The sequence below is a fragment of the Odocoileus virginianus genome, unplaced genomic scaffold (genome assembly GCF_023699985.2).
Source record: "Odocoileus virginianus isolate 20LAN1187 ecotype Illinois unplaced genomic scaffold, Ovbor_1.2 Unplaced_Scaffold_16, whole genome shotgun sequence".
In the NCBI taxonomy this organism is placed as follows: Eukaryota; Metazoa; Chordata; class Mammalia; order Artiodactyla; family Cervidae; genus Odocoileus; species Odocoileus virginianus.
In genome coordinates, this window is record NW_027224278.1 from 528,986 (window position 1) to 546,832 (window position 17,847).

Consider the following 17,847-nt stretch of genomic DNA (forward strand, 5'->3'; position numbering starts at 1 on the left):
GCTGAAAAGGACAAAACAGGAAGCTGAAATCAACCATAATTATTCTACTCAGAAATAGCTAATGTGAATATTTTGAAGTGATGCACCTCAAAGTTTATATTATTCAATTTGTATGTATGTAGAGGAGTACATGTATGTTTGTGGATAAACAGTTTGCCATACCATTAAATAATCATCCACAACAGTTAATTCTCCCTAGCAGAGTCCCTAAGGTAAGAAATCGAATTCTTCAAAGAAAGGTTCTTCTAGGGCCAACTTATGACTTTGAGAATCACTCAGTATAAGAAAAGATGTTCCTCTGGGAAGCAAACGACACTGTGAAGTGTATGGAATCCCACAAAAGACTGAAAACCTCTATTCCATATTATCATTAAAAATGGCTGTATACTATTTCACCATATTTAAAGCCCAAAATTTCTTTAGTCAATCAGATGTTGCTAAACTGAGACAAATTATTTAGATGAAAACAAAATTTATCTATATTATGAGATTTATCAACTTACCCATAAGAAGGTAGAATATCATGTTTGTTCTTCAGAGAAGCCAAATGCTGTTTTAGTGCTTCAAGTAAACTGTAGGGTGCCTAAAAATAATTAGGAAAAAGTTGTTTTTTGATAGTTATTAGCAAAATCAGACTCTCCTATATCATGAGAAGATTCTGAAAAACAATTAGGACACCTGTCCTGCAAATGATTAAAGTAAAATCATTGCTACAAGTAAATTCATTCTTAAAAGTAGCACCTTGGTATGAAATCAGATTTTCAGACTATGCTTTTACATACCTTTTTAAAGAAAGAACAAAAAAGTCTCTTAAGATGATCAAACAGCTGCTAAAATATCTGTCTCCTTTGGAAAAGACACTGGGCTTGAAATTCTTCATTACTTATGGTTCTTTCATGAGTCACTAGATTATTAGATAAATTTCAGTAAAACATTAAGCCTAGTGGTGAAGAGGGAGAGGAGGTGAGAAGAAAACAGAGAGACATAGAAACACAGCAGGGAACAGAGAAGCTCATTCATGGTCTCCAGTCTCCCCTGGAATGTCACCTCCTCAACCAGGATTTCCTTGGGTGTCCTAGAGAAAACAGTACCTACCAACAATCTCTTTACCATCACCACCTTTTCTTTTTCTTCATGGCAATTATCATCCTTGAAATTATAGGTTTCATTCTGTGTATGTTTATTGCCTGTCTCTGTGCAGTAAAATATAAAACTCTAAGGGACTGATGTTGAAGCTGAAACTCCAATACTTCGCACCTGATGCGGAGATGACTCATTGGAAAAGACCCTGATGCTGGGAAAGATTGAAGGCAGGAGGAGAAGGGGGCGACAGAGATGAGATGGTTGGATGGCATCACTGACTTGATGGACATGAGTTTGAGTAAATTCCGGGAGTTGGTGATGGACAGGGAGGCCTGGCATGCTGCAGTCCACGGGGTCGCAAAGAGTCAGACACGACTGAGTGACTGAACTGAACTGAACTGAAAAAGACAGCAATTTTGTCTGTCTGTTCACTGATGAATCTCAGTGTTTGGCATACAGTAACTGCTTAATTGGTATCTGCCAAATGAATGTGGATGCACCCTTTCATTTTCCACTCCAATTAAAGATGGGAGAAGTGTGCTTCTTACATAAGGTCAATTCCCAACCAGCGTTCTGTGTGTCCCGGCATGTCTCCCCTGATCCAACCATTCACTTCTCAAGAAGAGTTTGTTAATAAACTACTAGACACCAGGCACAAGGAATACAGCAGGCCTCACGACTTGGGGTGTGGGAGAGGAGAGATATCAAATAATCAAATGAACAAATGTCAAATGAAAGCTGTGAAAAGTACTATGAAAGAGAGGTACATGATACTTGGTGTTTAGGTGAATCTGATCAAGTGAGGCATGGCAGAGAAGCAAGCTGAACAACATAACAGCTGAGCTGAGAGCTGAGGGAGAAAAGTCGGATGGTATGAAATTAATGAGCATGACAAGCGGGCATATGGCACAAGCCACAAATAAAGGTGAACTACGTTGCCAGGGCAGGGAGAGCCAAGGGGTGTGTGGAGGAGATGAAACTGGGAGGGTTTTCGATGGTCTAAGACCTTAAACTCATGTCAACATTGTGGCAGTTGGACATTAACTTGAAAACTGTTGTTGTTTTTCAGTCACCAATTCGGGTCCAACTCTTTGAGACCCCATGGACTGCAGCATGCCAGGCTTCCTGTCCCTCACTATCTCCCAGAGTTTGCCCAAGTTCATGTCCATTGAATCGGTGATGCCATCCAGCCATCTCATCCTCTGTTGCCCTCTTCTCTTCTGCCCTCAATCTTTCCCAGCATCAGGGTCTTTTCCAATGAGTCAGCTCTTTGCATCAGGTGGCCAAAGTATTGGAGCTTCAGCTTCAGCATCAGGTCCTTCCAATGAGTATTCAGGGTTGATTTCCTTTAAGATTGACTGGTTTGAAACATGTATATTATCAATTGTGAAACAGATCGCCAGTCCAGGTTTGATGCATGAGACAAGTGCTCAGGGCTGGTGCACTAGGATGACCCAGAGGGATGGGATGGGGAGGGAGGTGGGAGGGGGGTTCAGGATGGGGAACACATGTAAATCCATGGCTGATTCATATCAATGTATGGCAAAAACCACTACAATATTGTAAAAACAAAAAACAAAAAACAAAAAAAAAAGATTGACTGGTTTGATCTCCTTGCAGTCCAAGAGACTCTCAAGAGTGTTCTCCAGCACCACAGTTCAAAAGCATCAATTCTTCAGCACTCTGCCTTCTTTAAGGTCCAGTTCTCACAACTGTACATGATTACTTGAAAGACCATGGCCTTGACTATTTGGACCTTTGTCAGCAAAGTTATGTCTTTGGTTTTTAACACACTGTCTAGGCTTAAAACTAAATATTAAAAAATTAAGATCATGGCATCCAGCCCCATCACTTCATGGCAAATAGAAGAGGAAAAGGTGGAAGTAGTGACAGATTTCCTATTCTTGGGCTCTAAAATCACTGCCCCCTAAAAATAAATAAATAAATAAATAAAATCACTGCCCAACTTCCATATGTTCAAGCTGGAGTTTGAAAAGGCAGAGGAACCAGAGATCAAATTGCCAACACCTGCTGGATTATCAAAAAAGCAAGAGAGTTCCAGAGAAACATCTACTTCTTCTTTATTGATTATGCCAAAGCCTTTGACTGTGTGGATCACAACAAACTATGGAAAATTCTTCAAGAGATGGGAATACCAGACCACCTTACCTGCCTCCTGAGAAACCTGTATGCAGGTCAAGAAGCAACAGTTAGAACCAGACATGGAACAACGGACTGGTTCCAAATTGGGAAAGGAGTACATCAAGGCTGTATATTGTCACCCTGCTTATTTAACATATTCAGAGTACATCATGTGAAATGCTGGGCTAGATGAAGTACAAGCGGGAATCAAGATTGCCAGGAGAAATATCAATGACCTCAGATATGCAGATGACACCACCTTTATGGCAGAAAGTGAAGAGAACTAAAGAGCCTCTTGATGAAAGTGAGAGAGAAGAGTGAAAAAGTTGGCTTAAAGTTCAACATTCAGAAAACAAAGATCATGGAACCTGGTCCCATCACTTCATTGGCAGGACTGATGCTGAAGCTGAAGCGCCAATACTTTGGCCACCTGATGCAAACAACTGACTCATCTGAAAAGACCCTGATGCTGGGAAAGATTGAGGGCAGGAAGAGAAGAGGGCGACAGAGGATGAGATGGCTGGATGGCATCACCGATGCAATGGACATGAGTTTGAGTAAACTCCGGGAGTTGGTGATGGACAGGGAAGCCTGGTGTGCTGCAGTCCATGGGGTTGCAAAGAGTTGGACACGCCTCTTTGAACAACTGAACTGGCCACCTGATGCAAACTGTTTTTGTTTTTTTTTTTTTCCATTTATTTTTATTAGTTGGAGGCTAATTACTTTACATCATTACAGTAGTTTTTGTCATACATTGAAATGAATTAGCCATGGATTTACATGTATTCCCCATCCCAGTCCCCCCTCCCACCTCCCTCTCCACCCGATCCCTCTGGATCTTCCCAGTCCACCAGGCCTGAGCACTTGTCTCATGCACCCAACCTGGGCTGGTCATCTGTTTCACCCTAGATAATATACATGTTTCAATGCTGTTCTCTTGAAACATCCCACCCTCGCCTTCTCCCAGAGTCCACAAGTCTGTTCTATACATCTGAGTCTCTTTTTCTGTTTTGCATATAGGGTTATCATTACCATCTTTCTAAAGTCCATATATATGTGTTAGTATACTGTAATGGTCTTTATCTTTCTGGCTTACTTCGCTCTGTATAATGGGCTCCAGTTTCATCCATCTCATTAGAACTGATTCAAATGAATTCTTTTTAATGGCTGAGTAATATTCCATGGTGTATATGTACCACAGCTTCCTCATCCATTCGTCTGCTGATGGGCATCTGGGTTGCTTCCATGTCCTGGCTATTATAAACAGTGCTGCGATGAACATTGGGGTGCACGTGTCTCTTTCAGATCTGGTTTCCTTGGTGTGGACACGCCTCTTTGAACAACTGAACTGAACTGAAAATCACTGCAGAGGGTGACTGCAGTCATGAAATTAGAAGACATTGCTTCCTGGCAGGAAAGCTATGACAAACCTAAACAACTTGAGAATACTGGATGACTGCTGGACGACTTTGAAGTGAGGAGTGAAATGATCAGATCTGTAATGTGAAAGTTCTCAGACCAGCATCATGGTTGCATTGTATAAAACAATCAGCAGGGGGCAAAGTACATGGACGTGGAGCAGTGGAGATGAGTTGAAGCTACGTTCTTGAGTTGACGCTGGCAGAGATTGACCCCAATGCGGCTGAACTAGCAGCTGGAAAAGGGTTTAATGAAGGAAGTGTTCACAGAGGTGTGCCAGGGCTAAGGGACCATTCTGAGAGGAATAGGGATAATGGCACACAAGTTACCAAGAAGGGCAACACTTATCCTCCAATTAAAATTTTTTTTAAAAAATAATTAAAGAAAAGAAAAGAAAAGAAAAGCATCAAACACATGAGTCTGAGAAGACTCAGAGGAGGCTGGGTATCACTCAGTATGGATGGGCTGCTGGGATGATGCAGCTAAGCAGAAATCTGTTCAGAGGAATTTCCCATCACACCAAATATGGGGACAAGGAGAAGACTTCCCCACAGATGCCTCTTAAACATGTGGGCACTCTCGGCACAAAGGAATTGGAGAGTCTGTCCCAAGCCAGAGGCCACAGGCTCCTCAGCAGCAGGGAGACCAGGAGGTCTGGAGTCCAGGATGAACTTCAAATGTTCAAACATACACGATGGGGAAAAAAGAGGGAGAGGGACCCCAAAATGATCAGGGGACTGCCAACATCAGCAGGACAAACACACATGTACGGCAAAGGCACAAAGCATTTCTGGATCAGTCATTCAACAAACACATGACAAAATCATAAACAGAGAGAAGTTGCCATTCCTTGCACAATGTGGGTTGGAAACATTCTTTTTTCATTCAATTTGCTTTCCGATGATTCCAGCAAAAGGGTAGGCGGGAGGCTGTCAGAGCTCTTCTGGGAAGCACCCAGTAGCCCCCCGCCCACCAAAACCAGGGCCACTCCATATGGTAGGTCCCCCAGAGTTTGGGCTCCTGGAACTCTGCTAAGGGGTGCGGCCCTTAGGTTTAAAGGTTTAAAGGTTTAAAGCACTTGGCTGAAAAATGAAAATGCACGGAATCACAAGCAGAGCAGCCGATGTGTGAGTTTTGTGGGAGTTGAACCCAACATGAATGAAAGAGCAGAGAAGGGTGGCAAGAAAAGGGGTAGACCTAGACAGACACACCGGACAGCCACTCACGGAAGGATACTCCATGAGCCCAAGATGGGGTAGAGACCGAGGACGAAAGATCAGCCAAGGAAGTGAGGGAGACGCCTCTTCAGAAAACCAAAGAGTTTGACTGAGCCTGAACATGGGGAGTGTGCACTTAACATTTCCCTTCCTCCACGTAAAGTCAAGATGGTCGGAATCATGAGAGAAACTGGCCAAGCGACGCAGAGGTGCAGAGGAAGACCTCTGCAACCTTGCAGGGGTTGAGCATCAAGACTGACTGCAAATGCTCCTCCCAAGGGTGCATGGACCTCTCTCAAGGGGGCTGACTGAGGGGGCAAAGAGGAGGAAGGAAGGAAGACCTCATCTTGAACTTTTAATCAAGATGTCATCAGAGTAGCCAGGGAATTAAAAGATCAAGTGACTCCCCACCTCCCTCCCATCCCAGAGAGCCCTGCGTCTTAGTCCATCCCAGGCTTTCCAGAACACCCCGGAAAGCACGTGCCCAGCAAGCAGCTCAGCCGGCCCAAGGCCAGGACAGATGACTCTCTGTGCTGGCTAAGGGCCTAAAGCCAGCGTGCTGATAAGGAAGCTCTTGCAGTAAAAGCAGCTGATTCACAGAGCAAGGAGTGGAGACCTGTGTGACACTTGAACAACAAAGAGCCTTGCCTGACTTCTGCGGTCTCTCCCCCAGCCATCGATTTTGGTTTTTGACTCAGGGGTCCTGGGGATCCTAGGAACCAGGCAGAGCAGAGGTAAGGAGAACAGAGGGGGGTCTCATGGGAAAGAAGGACCTCTAACCGGGGGCTGTCTTGTCCAGATGCCCTCCCCCCTCCAGAGCTCCGGCCGCAGGCACTGAGCACTGAAGGGGGCCAAGGCCAAGAAGCCAAAGCCCAGTTCAACTGAAGCTGGTCTGTGCTGCCATGTTGGGCTGTGCAATTCTCAGCATGGGAACCGTTCCCACCTTTGCCACCACCCTCAAGGAAGGGAGGTCAAGGTGCAGAAAGTCAAGAGGATGATATCTGGGGAGATATCGAGTCATGTCTCCATAGTCTTTCTTTTCTCTCTGGCAGGGGTTAGGACTATCTCATTCATGATATCTCCCTCCTGGGAGGGGCCAGACCTGTGTCTGTGAAGGCCTGTTGATTGCAATCCACTAATTATCGTGACTCTGGGCAATGAAACCCCATCTTCTCCTCTACTAATGCAGACATTCTCATTGTCTCTCTGTCTGGTTAGTGGAATTCTCATTCGGGAAGCTGTGCCTTACTGCATCCAACAGTGGTTCCCATTGTGGACCATTTGATGGGGTTCAATGTCTGTGCAGAAAATAGGTCACTTTGGTACCTCTCCACACATGAAGGAATGATTGTGAGGACACATATGTTTCCCTCAAAGGTTTTTGAAAGTTATCAGATAGACACTCCCTCCTTCTCCTGATACCAAACTCAACATTTCCTTGCAGCTGCAATGATCCTGTCCTCCCAACCTCCTCTGCCTTCTAACTGGAGGCCTCTGCTGGGTCCACTGGGTTTTTTCTTCACAAACTTCCCCCCACACATGCCTGACCACCTCCCATTCCTCCAGTCTCAACCAAGGCAGGTCTGCAACACCAGAGTTAGGCAGCAGGTCGTGCTAGTTAAGGACCTGACTTATGGGATGGGGAGACCTGGGGAATGGCTGTGGAACTTCTGAATCCCCAGATTCCCCAGAAGGCTCTGAACCTGAAGAAGCTTCCTCCTCCTCCCTTGCTGGAGATGATATGGAGACCACTACCCCCCCCCCCAAGTTACATGTCTCATCAGGATATGTCCCCACCCCCTTCCTGGCCTCTAGGCCTCTAACTACAGTTAAGTCACAGCATTGCCAGCTGGGGACATGCCTCCACCTATAGTCCAGTCAAAACAGTAAAAATAAACGAGATCACTTCCTAGGAAGATTGCAGAAATCCGTGCCCATCTTAAAGGTAAAGAGGATGCAGGGGTGATGGTCCCTACTGTATATCTATATAATTCACCAGTATGGCCCCCAAAATAGGCCCTGGGGAATGACAAACTGCAGCATAATCAATCAAGTGTAACCCAGTTGCAGCCACTATAGTTTCTTTGGTTTTTGTTGCTGTTGTTCAGTCACTCAGTCATGTCTGACTCTTTGAGACCCCATGAACCACAGCATGCCAGGCCTCCCTGTCCATCACCAACTTCCAGAGTTTACTCAAATTCATGTCCATTGAGTCAGTGATGCAATCCAACCATCTCATCCTCTGTCATCCCCTTCTCCTCTTGCCTTCAATCTTTCCCAGCATCAGGGTCTTTTCAAATGAGTCAGCTCTTCTCATGAGGTGGCCAAAGTATTGGAGTTTCAGCTTCAACATCAGTCCTTCCAATGAACACCCAGGACTGATCTCTTTTAGGATGGACTGGTTGGATCTCCTTGCAGTCCAAGGGACTCTCAAGAGTCTTCTCCAATACCACAGTTCAAAAGCATCAATTCTTCGGTGCTTAGCCTTCTTTATAGTCCAACTCTCACATCCATACATGGCTACTGGAAAAAACCAAACCTTTGACTCTACAAACCTTTGTCAGCAAAGTGTATCTAGGTTTGTCATAGCTCTTCAGTAGATGTAGATTAATGTAGTCTCAGGAACACGGTATGCGGCTAACAGTTTAGTGAGTGCTGTGCTTTCCATGTCATCTAAATTATGAATCAGTAAGAGTTTGTGGCAGATGAAATGAACAATGCTATACATTTATGATCCGGTCCAGGCTGTGTTAACTCTCTCAACCCATATGTTGGTCAGAATATGGTCAGAAAGAGTTTAGTCCCTCTGGTCACCCCTCAGAATATTGCGCTGATCTACTTCCATTCATGATGTCATGCTAAATGGACCAGATGAGCAGAAAGGGGAACTTGGAAAGTGATATGCACTCCAATAGAAGGTCAACCCTACAAAGATTCAGGAGCCTTCCATAGCAGTAAAACTTTTAGAGCATCAGTGGCCAGGGGTCCACCAGGAAATCTCATTCAAAATAGAAGACAAAGTGTTGTATCTCACACGTCTCACCATGAAAAAGGAAACATGAGTACTGGGAGGTCTCTTAGAGATCTGGAGACCAGGAAAGACTGCTTTGGCTCATATTCCAAGTGACCTAAAGTAGCTTGCCATGTTAGTCTGGGTCTCAGAGCGGGTCAGCAGGCTGGGCCTGCAACCTCTGCTGCTCAAACCCTATGACATACGCGGGACGGAGAGCAGGCAGGTCAAGAGGGCACCCATGGGCTGCATGAGCAGCCTACCAGACCCGCATTTCACCCTCACCTGCACTGCCTGCCACGTGAGGGATTCCTGATGAGAGACTTTGGGAGAAGGAAAAAGCCTGAGCTCATCTGATGCTCACAACTCTGCTGTAAGGCAGGCAATAGTGTCGCCCTCATTCTTCATTTGCATAAAGGAGGCATGGAGAATACAAATGAGTTGCTTGAGATGACACACGTGAAAGGCAGATAACGCAGCCTCAAGCCTAAACTCACTGTTCCCAATACCTTGCTATTTTCTTTTTTTTAAATTTTTTCTAATTTTATTTATTTTTTTAGACTCTGTATTTATTTTATTTTTCCCCATTATTTTTATTAGTTGGAGGCTAATTACTTTATAATATTATAGTGGTTTTTGCCATACTTTACAATATTGTGGTGTATATGTGAATGTATATGTGAATGTGGTGTATATGTGAATATTATAGTGGTTTTTGCCATACTTTACAATATTGTGGTGTATATGTGAATGTACAATAATGTGGTGTATATGTGAATGAATACATTCACATGAATCAGTCATGGGTGTACATGTGTTCCCCATCCTGACCCCCCCTCCCACCTCCCTCCCCATCCCATCCCTCAGCGTCATCCCAGTGCACCATCTCTGAGCACCCTGCCTCATGCATCAAACCTGGACTGGCGATCTATTTCACATATGATAATATACATGTTTCAATGCTATTCTCTCAAATCATCCACCCTCACCTTCTCCCACAGAGTCCAACAGTCTGTTCTTTACATTATACAGAGCTAAGTAAGTCAGAAAGAAAAACACCAATACAGTATATTAACACATATATATGGAATTTAGAAAGATGGTAATGATGACCCTATATGTGAGACAGCAAAGGGACACAGATGTAAAGAATGCCTTGCTATTTTCACTGATCAGTTCTGTCCACTGAAAAAGCATGTTGGAGTTGTTATACTATAAGTCACCATTTGCACTCAGTGGGGAACGACCTCTTTTGTAAGACCTATGGCTCAAAGACCTGTTTCAAAGACACAAGTCTATGTATATATAAGTAGAAATATAAATGTTACTCTCAGGGAAATGAAAATACACATGCAACCATACAGAAAATGACATCTCAGATGATGATTAATAAACACAGAACAAAGACAAAAAGCCACTTAAAGACAGACAAGAGATGTACTGACCTGAGGAAGATATGGAATGTTATTCTGGTCAATTCCAGCTTGCTGAAATCAGAAGAAAAGGGGAAAAAGAAAACATTACAGCCAGGAGTGTTAACAAAGAAAACTAAGTGTGAGACCAATTTGTATACTAAAAAGAAAGGACTCCAAGAGCAAGAGTGCCTTGCTGGGCTAGTACACACCCAGATCAAGAAAAATGGCAGGCTAATGTATGTCTTGTGGGGCTTCCCAGGTGGCTTAGCGGTAAAGAATCCGCCTGCCAATGCAAGAGACACAGGTTCGATCCCTGGGTCAGAAGATCCCCTGGAGGAGGAAATGGCAACCCACTCCAGTATTCTTGCCTGGGAAATCCTATGGACAGAGGAGCTTGGTGGGCTATAGTCCATGGGGTCGCAAAGAATCAGACATAACAGCGACTGAGCAACCACCACAAAAGAATGCCTTGCACACTTAAGCATAAACTTATATTTGCTCTTAAAATAAAATTTAAAAAGACCTGCCAGATTTTGAGTCTTTGTTGTTTTGTGAAGAGCTTGGCTTCATTTTGGATATCATACAAATGTGTTCTAACTTTTCAAATACTCAGAAATAGCTACTAGGGCAAACCTGTGGCCCACCTCATATGTTTCCTTCTCTCACTGGTTTTAGAGCTGTTTCTGGTGGGAAGGTAAGCTTGGTATAAATTATCCTCAAGTCACAGAATAGAAATCATTGTAAGATTGTTTTTGATCACAAGTGCATTGGAGGGTACATTTGAAGTATCTATTCCTAATTTTTAGTTGTACTGTTTACAAAATAGTTAAAACTACCCATTTCTGTTTGTGTGACAGTGATTGTGGGGTGGAGGGATAGTTGTACAGGATACTAAACTAATACAGAAAATAGCACAAGAGCCGTGGCTAGAAATAGATTTCTGTACCTCTGCAACTTTAAGGAACCGTCCCAGTTTGGTCATTCTTTCCAGGAACTTGATGTAAATATCCAAACTTTCCCTGCATTGCCTCTTCCCCATGTCAAAATATTTCTCTAAAAATAGAAAAAAAATGACAAAGTAGCCAGTATTGTAGCAGTCCCAAGTTTCATTCCTTTCTGATGATTCTGTTAATTCTGGAAATGATTTTAACTTCTTGAAAACAACTACAGTTTTAATCCAGTAATGTTTTGCTTTAACAAACAACAACACTGCACATCTAAGTATAACCAACAGATTTTTTTATACAGGAACTACTGCATGCCGGACACTGGTGCTGGTAATATATATGGCATTTAATAGCATACACATATAATTTAGATAGTTTAGTTTAATTTCTACAAATTCTAGTCTGGAATCTTTTTTGATTAACATCAGGTTCTGATGGTCTCTGATAGAGGGGCTGTATTTCCTACTCTTTATAACTCAACAAATGTATCAGGCACTTCCTAAATGTAAAAATTATCTCAAATTGTCAACAACAAAACTGGTTAGGGCTAAATGATGACTGAAATTTCCTAAAAAGCCTAAGAAACATTTGCTTGTATATGATCAAAACAATAATTTGTAGGCTGTATCTTAGGAAAGTTAGAATTGTACTATTTGATGTTAGTTGAGTGGGACTTACTGTGTAATGAATAAATATGGCAATCCATGTTAATTTCCCAATAAATTTCCCAGAAATATCAGTTAGCACTTATATACAAATTGACAAGTTCTAAAAGAGCCACAGATGTACAGAACAGACTTTTAGACTCTGTGGGAGAAGGCGAGGGTGGGATGTTCAGAGAGAACAGCATTGAAACAAGTATACTATCAAAGGTGAAACAGATCACCAGCCCAGGTTGGATGCATGAGACGGGTGCTCAGGGCTGGTACACCGGGAAGACCCAGAGGGATCGGATGGGGAGGGAGGCAAGAGGGGGGATCGGGATGGGGAACACATGTAAATCCATGACTGATTCATGTCAATGTATGGCAAAAACCACTACAATACTGTAAAGTAATTAGCCTCCAACTAATAAAAATAAATGAAAAAGAAAAAAAAATAAAGATGTTTATAACAGGGCTGAGTGGAGAATGAAGTAGTAATATATGCTATCATGTGGATGAACCTTGAAAATATTATGCTAAATGAAAGAAGTCAGATACAAAAGACCACATATAATTCTGTTATTATGAAATGAAAATAGGTAAATCAATAGAGGCATTTCCTAGGGATTGGGAGAAGGCATAAGTAATTACTGACTACTAATGGGTAAGGGGCTTGGTGATGATGAAAATATTCTGGAATTAGACAGTAGTGATAATTGCACAACTGTGACTATACTAAAAACTACTGAACTGTACATTTTAAAAAGTAAACACAATAATTTTCAATTAAAATAAGTGCCAATTTATAATGTATATTGCTTAATAAACAGTAAGCTTAAAAAAAAGCAATATGATGTCTAATTATGTAAATATGTATGACCTTGTAAAGATCTTATGTTTTGAACCTAAAACACAGATGAATCTAAATGTAGATATAAAGGGTTTTTACAAATAAAGTATTTTTGCCAATTTAGGTTTTAAAAAGTCATGTTTATTTTAGCTTACCTAGCAGATTAAGGATCCCCTCATTATAGACTGCAAAGAGGCGAAGAGAATCCTTAAAGAGGAGCATGAAAGCAGCATGTATTATACCATTAGTTAGATCATCAGCATTTGCCTGGAAATTAAAGAGGAATTGATTACCACCACACTTTTTTCCCTCTCCCACCTACAGTCAAACAATGCTGCTTAACAATATTTTTTTTAAAAAAGGATTTATAAACCTCTTACATTAAAATTCAGAAGAGCGTCAAACTGAACTTGAATAACTGGAAGAGTGTTCAGCAGCTCCTTAGTGTTCATAGTTCTCATCACACCATCTGTCCTATAAAAGATAAAAGAAGTTCATAACATCAATGCTAATTAAGAGTTTGAGAAGCACTGTGACATCGGCATCTTGAAAAATAGCTGCGTTTTTGCTAAACTACATATCAGAACAGATATATACTGCAGTACTTCTTGCTTACAAACTAACAATATTTACCTACCCTCTCTTGGTTTTGGTGATGTCTGACTCCATCAGTCTATATGCGAGTGACTTTTCAGTCAAGTACTTGCTATATCGTCTGATGAAAGGTGACATAGTATAGCCTAAAAATGAAATACTTTTTATTATTTCCAGTTTAACCAATGTTAACCATTTACAACATACATCAACAAACGCAAAGATTTATCATTCCACATTCACGCATATCCCTCAACAATATCTTTGAAACATAAAACACCAGAATGGCTTTTATTACTCACCGAGTACAGTATTCCTAAAACTTTCTGTTAAATATTACTTTTAAAATGAGTTTATGCTTATTTATTTATTTTTATTTTAATGGAGGCTAATTACTTTACAATATTGTGGTGGTTTTTTGCCATACATTGACATGAATCAGCCATGGGTGTACATGTGTTCCCCATCCTGAACCCCACTCCCACCTCCCTCCCCATCCCATCCCTCAGGGTCATCCCAGTGCACCAGCCCTTCCTCAAAGTGTTGATATCGCCTTTGGATATGGTATTGATGGTGACATTTCTGAACCAGAGAAATAACTGAACTTTATTAGTTCCTTTCACATTTTCACAAACACTATTATAAATCCTTAACATTTTCCTGACACCCCCTATCCCCTTGTTACCATCGTTCCAGTCTTCCTTTCACTCAACAAATGACTTTGCTCCTACTTCATAGACAAAATGTAAAGAGAAAGGTCATGACAGAAACTCAACTGCTCACTATGGGCCTTGATTCATTTATTCAATTTACTTATTCACTTAACAATTATTCAGTGTTCACTATGATGCTGTAGATTCAGGATTGAACAATACAGACCCACCCTCCTTCCCGCAAAAAAAAAAAAAAAAAAAAAAAACCTGCCTACACGGATCTTATACTCCAATGGTGATTGATAGACAAGCAAAAGAAAAGAAAAATACAGAGATGTTTAGTTGCTGAGAAGTGGAAAGAATAAAACTCAGGCAGAGAAGGGATAAAGGGACCATGATTTTTGGGAGACTGAGCCAGGAAAGCTTCACTGAGTAAATACCTGCATATGTGTTGTGTCAATGAATTTAGAAACTACCTTCCATCATAAAACGTACACCACATTACACCCTTCATCATTCAGAACCATTTTTTTTAAACTAGGCATGGTTTCTAGAACATTTCCCTCCTTGCCACAAAGAAATATTTCCATCAAAGAATCATCTTACCTTCTATGACACTTTTATCCAGAAAGTTGTGTAAAGTGAACAAAGAACTTCTCGATGCAAGATGTTGGATAAAACGCTGTCAAACAAGTGTGCCAAATTCTCAAAATTAGTTTTGGTTCACAAATAGAGTTCATTCATGATTTTTTCTCTGTGAATACATACTTAACATAATTCTATCATACATATCTTCTATTTCAGGGGCATTGATTAAGGTGAGCACCATCACACCCTGGGCTAGCCAACATAAGGATCTGCAGTGCTGCCAAGTCTGTTGACATACCCCCCAAATAAACAAGGGGTTAAACATTAAAGCTAATGTGAGTACACACTTTTCACCCATGCCTTTCTATCAGTAACACCTCAGGAGTTAGGGACACTGACCCACCATGCAGTCAAAAATTCCCATATAATTCATAGTATATAAAGTGAAAGTTGCTCAGTCATGTCAGACTCTTTGCAACCCCATGACTATATATACAGTCCATGGAATTCTCCAGACCAGAATACTGGAGTGGGTAGCCTTTCCCTTCTCCAGGGGATCTTCCCAATCCAAGGATCAAACCCAGGTCTCCCACATTGCAGGTGATTCTTTACCAGCTGAGCCACCAGGGAATAAAACCCACATATAATTTACAGTCAGCTATCTGTAGATGCCATGCCACTGTAACTGTGATTCCATCCATGCCTATGGAGTCAACCAAGCATGGATACTGTAGTGCTGTAGTACTTATGATGGAAAAAAGCCACATACAAGAGGACCTGTGCAGTTCAAACCTGAGATATTCAAGGGTCAGTGGCAATTATAGGATTAATTATTTTGATCACTCATGTTAAATTATTTAACAATTCAATTAATAGAAAAATAAAAAGAATACTTTGATACATCTCTGGACCCCACTGCCCAGAAATGGCAACTGCTAACTTTTGCACATATCTCCTTCAGTTCTAGTTTTTGGCAGGAATTTATTTATCATTTATTTATTTATTTGGCTGAGTTAGGTTTTAGGTGCAGCACAATGGATCTTCATTTTGTCACACGGGATCTTTTGTTATGGCACACCAACTCTCTAGCTGTGGTGCACGCTCAGTTGGCCCATGGCATGTGGGATCTTAGTTTCCCAGCCGGGGATTGAACTCTCATCCCCTATATTGCAAGGCAGATTCTTAACGACTGGACCACCAGGGAGGTCTCTTCAACTCTATTTTAAAATAAGAGGCATAAGGCCTTACAGATAAAGTTAATAGTGGCCTTTGTCCCATCCTCAAGTTCAATTTACTTCTCCTACCTGGAAGGAAACATTATCAAAATTTTCATGTGCTATCCTTGCATCCTATTCTCTTTATAGTTTCATATATATACCTGTCACATGGACAAATATGGTATGAATTTTTAACATTTATAGAAATTATATTGGACTCTAAATATCATTCCGTGGCTTACTTCCTCTACTAGCAAAATGGTATACTTTATTAAATACTGATTGCAAAGAGAAATTCACAAGTAAAAATGGAAAAATTGTTGTTTTCGTATCTACTTCCATGTACTTTCCCCACTTGTCATGAATGAAAGCAAAATGTAGTAAGCCCCTAACACACTGAGCATATTCAGCAATTGTGTCCTGACAGTCCTTTGTACTAAAAGGAAGGAATAGACGCCATGCTCACCTCATTTCCATACACCATGAGATGATGGACAGTAACCAGGGCTTTGAACACCACCACCCAGCTGCTGCTACCAGTTTTCTCAGAAAGAATATCAGCCAGATGGACAACACTCATATTTGTTCCATTTATGTACTGAATCAGATCTAAATTAGAGACAGTGACAAGCATTAAAACACAGACTGAGAAAAAAAATTTCAAAACCAAAATTGGTAACTTTACCTGAAATCCAAATGCAATCAAATCTCAGAGACATGATAAAGAAAACCAGGAAACATTTTCTTCATTTCAAGTAGTAAAATTTGTGCATGCCCGTGCTAAGTCACTCAGCCGTGTCTGACTCTTTGCAACCCCATGGACTGTGGCCTACCAGGCTCCTCTGTCCATGGGATTCTCCAGGCAAGAAACTGGAGTGGGTTGCCATTTCCTCTTCCAGGGGATCTTCCCAACCCAGGGATCAAATCCCCACATCTTCTGCATTGCAGGCAGATGCTTTACCACTGAGCCACCTGGTACTAACATGGTAGGTGATACTGAACGCCTGTTTACCCTATTTGTTCCATAGTTAATGAGGATTGTGATTGCATTGATTCTGCTCATCAGTGTCTCCCTAAGACCCAGCACAGTAGCTGGCACATACCAAGTTATGGAAAATACTTGTTAAATAAATGGGTAAGACTCAAGAAGGTAAGTAACATGCTCAAGGTCATACAAGTAGTTCAGTGGAAGGGCTGGGATTTGAAATCAGGTTTGTTTGACTCTGAAGACCAAGGTATTAAACATTTTGTCATTGTGCCTCGCTCAAGAAAAGTATCATTCCATGACGGTTCAGTAAGGAGCTTTGTCTCCCTAAGTCTGACTTTGTGGTTTACACCTTTTAATTTCTTACTGCTTTTTCTTCTTGAGTCCACTTCCCAACAGCCTTGTACCTGGTTTACTGCAACAGCTTTCTGCTTTCCTGCCTCAAGGTTATAACCATTAATTAATTAACTGACTTTTACAGCCCCTCAAAAGGTAAGTTTCATTATCTTGTTTTCCTACTGAAGAACATACAATGATTCCTTGCTGTTTATCAGTTCAAAAGTTCTCCTTGCTTTCCAAACCACCTATAAACTATCATTCTAAAACAACTTAATCCGTAGCACTTATCCATTACGCAGCATCTTCATATGCACAGCAGTAGGACAGGTACTGAAGAGGGAGCTTAATAAATATGCTAGTGGATTAGAGTGACAGACTGACCCTGTAAAGTAAGATTTACTTATTCAACAAACATATATACTCAGCTTCAATGCCTAATATGTGCCAGTTGCTGTGCCATGTTTGGCAGGCTTCTCTGGTGGCTCAGGTGGTAAAGAATCTCCCTGCAATACAGGAGTCATGGGTTCCATTCTTGGTGGGGAAGATCCCCTGGAAAAGGGCATGGAACCCACTCCAGTATTCTTGTTTGGAGAATCTCATGGACAGAGGAGCCTGGCAGGTACAGTCCACAGAGTTGCACAGACTTGGACACGACTGAAACAACTTAGCAAACATGTCCATGCCATGTTTAAGGTTATGAAGAATGAGATTCTCTGCTATATTTTTTATCTTTAGGTCTGCTTC

At 41.5% G+C, this 17,847-nt stretch overlaps 1 protein-coding gene across 1 annotated transcript in view; it reads right to left on the minus strand.

Annotated features, from left to right (window-relative positions):
- VBP1 (VHL binding protein 1) overlaps window positions 1–17,847 on the minus strand; it is a 68,363-nt gene that overhangs the window by 45,077 nt on the left and 5,439 nt on the right. The window contains exons 2-9 of the mRNA XM_020889545.2: window positions 16,246–16,388; window positions 14,581–14,656; window positions 13,365–13,467; window positions 13,108–13,201; window positions 12,883–12,994; window positions 11,233–11,339; window positions 10,317–10,358; window positions 504–583 (exon numbers count right to left, since the gene is read on the minus strand). Coding sequence (XP_020745204.1) covers window positions 504–583; window positions 10,317–10,358; window positions 11,233–11,339; window positions 12,883–12,994; window positions 13,108–13,201; window positions 13,365–13,467; window positions 14,581–14,656; window positions 16,246–16,388 — 757 coding nt within the window. The remainder of the gene's footprint in view (window positions 1–503; window positions 584–10,316; window positions 10,359–11,232; window positions 11,340–12,882; window positions 12,995–13,107; window positions 13,202–13,364; window positions 13,468–14,580; window positions 14,657–16,245; window positions 16,389–17,847) is intronic.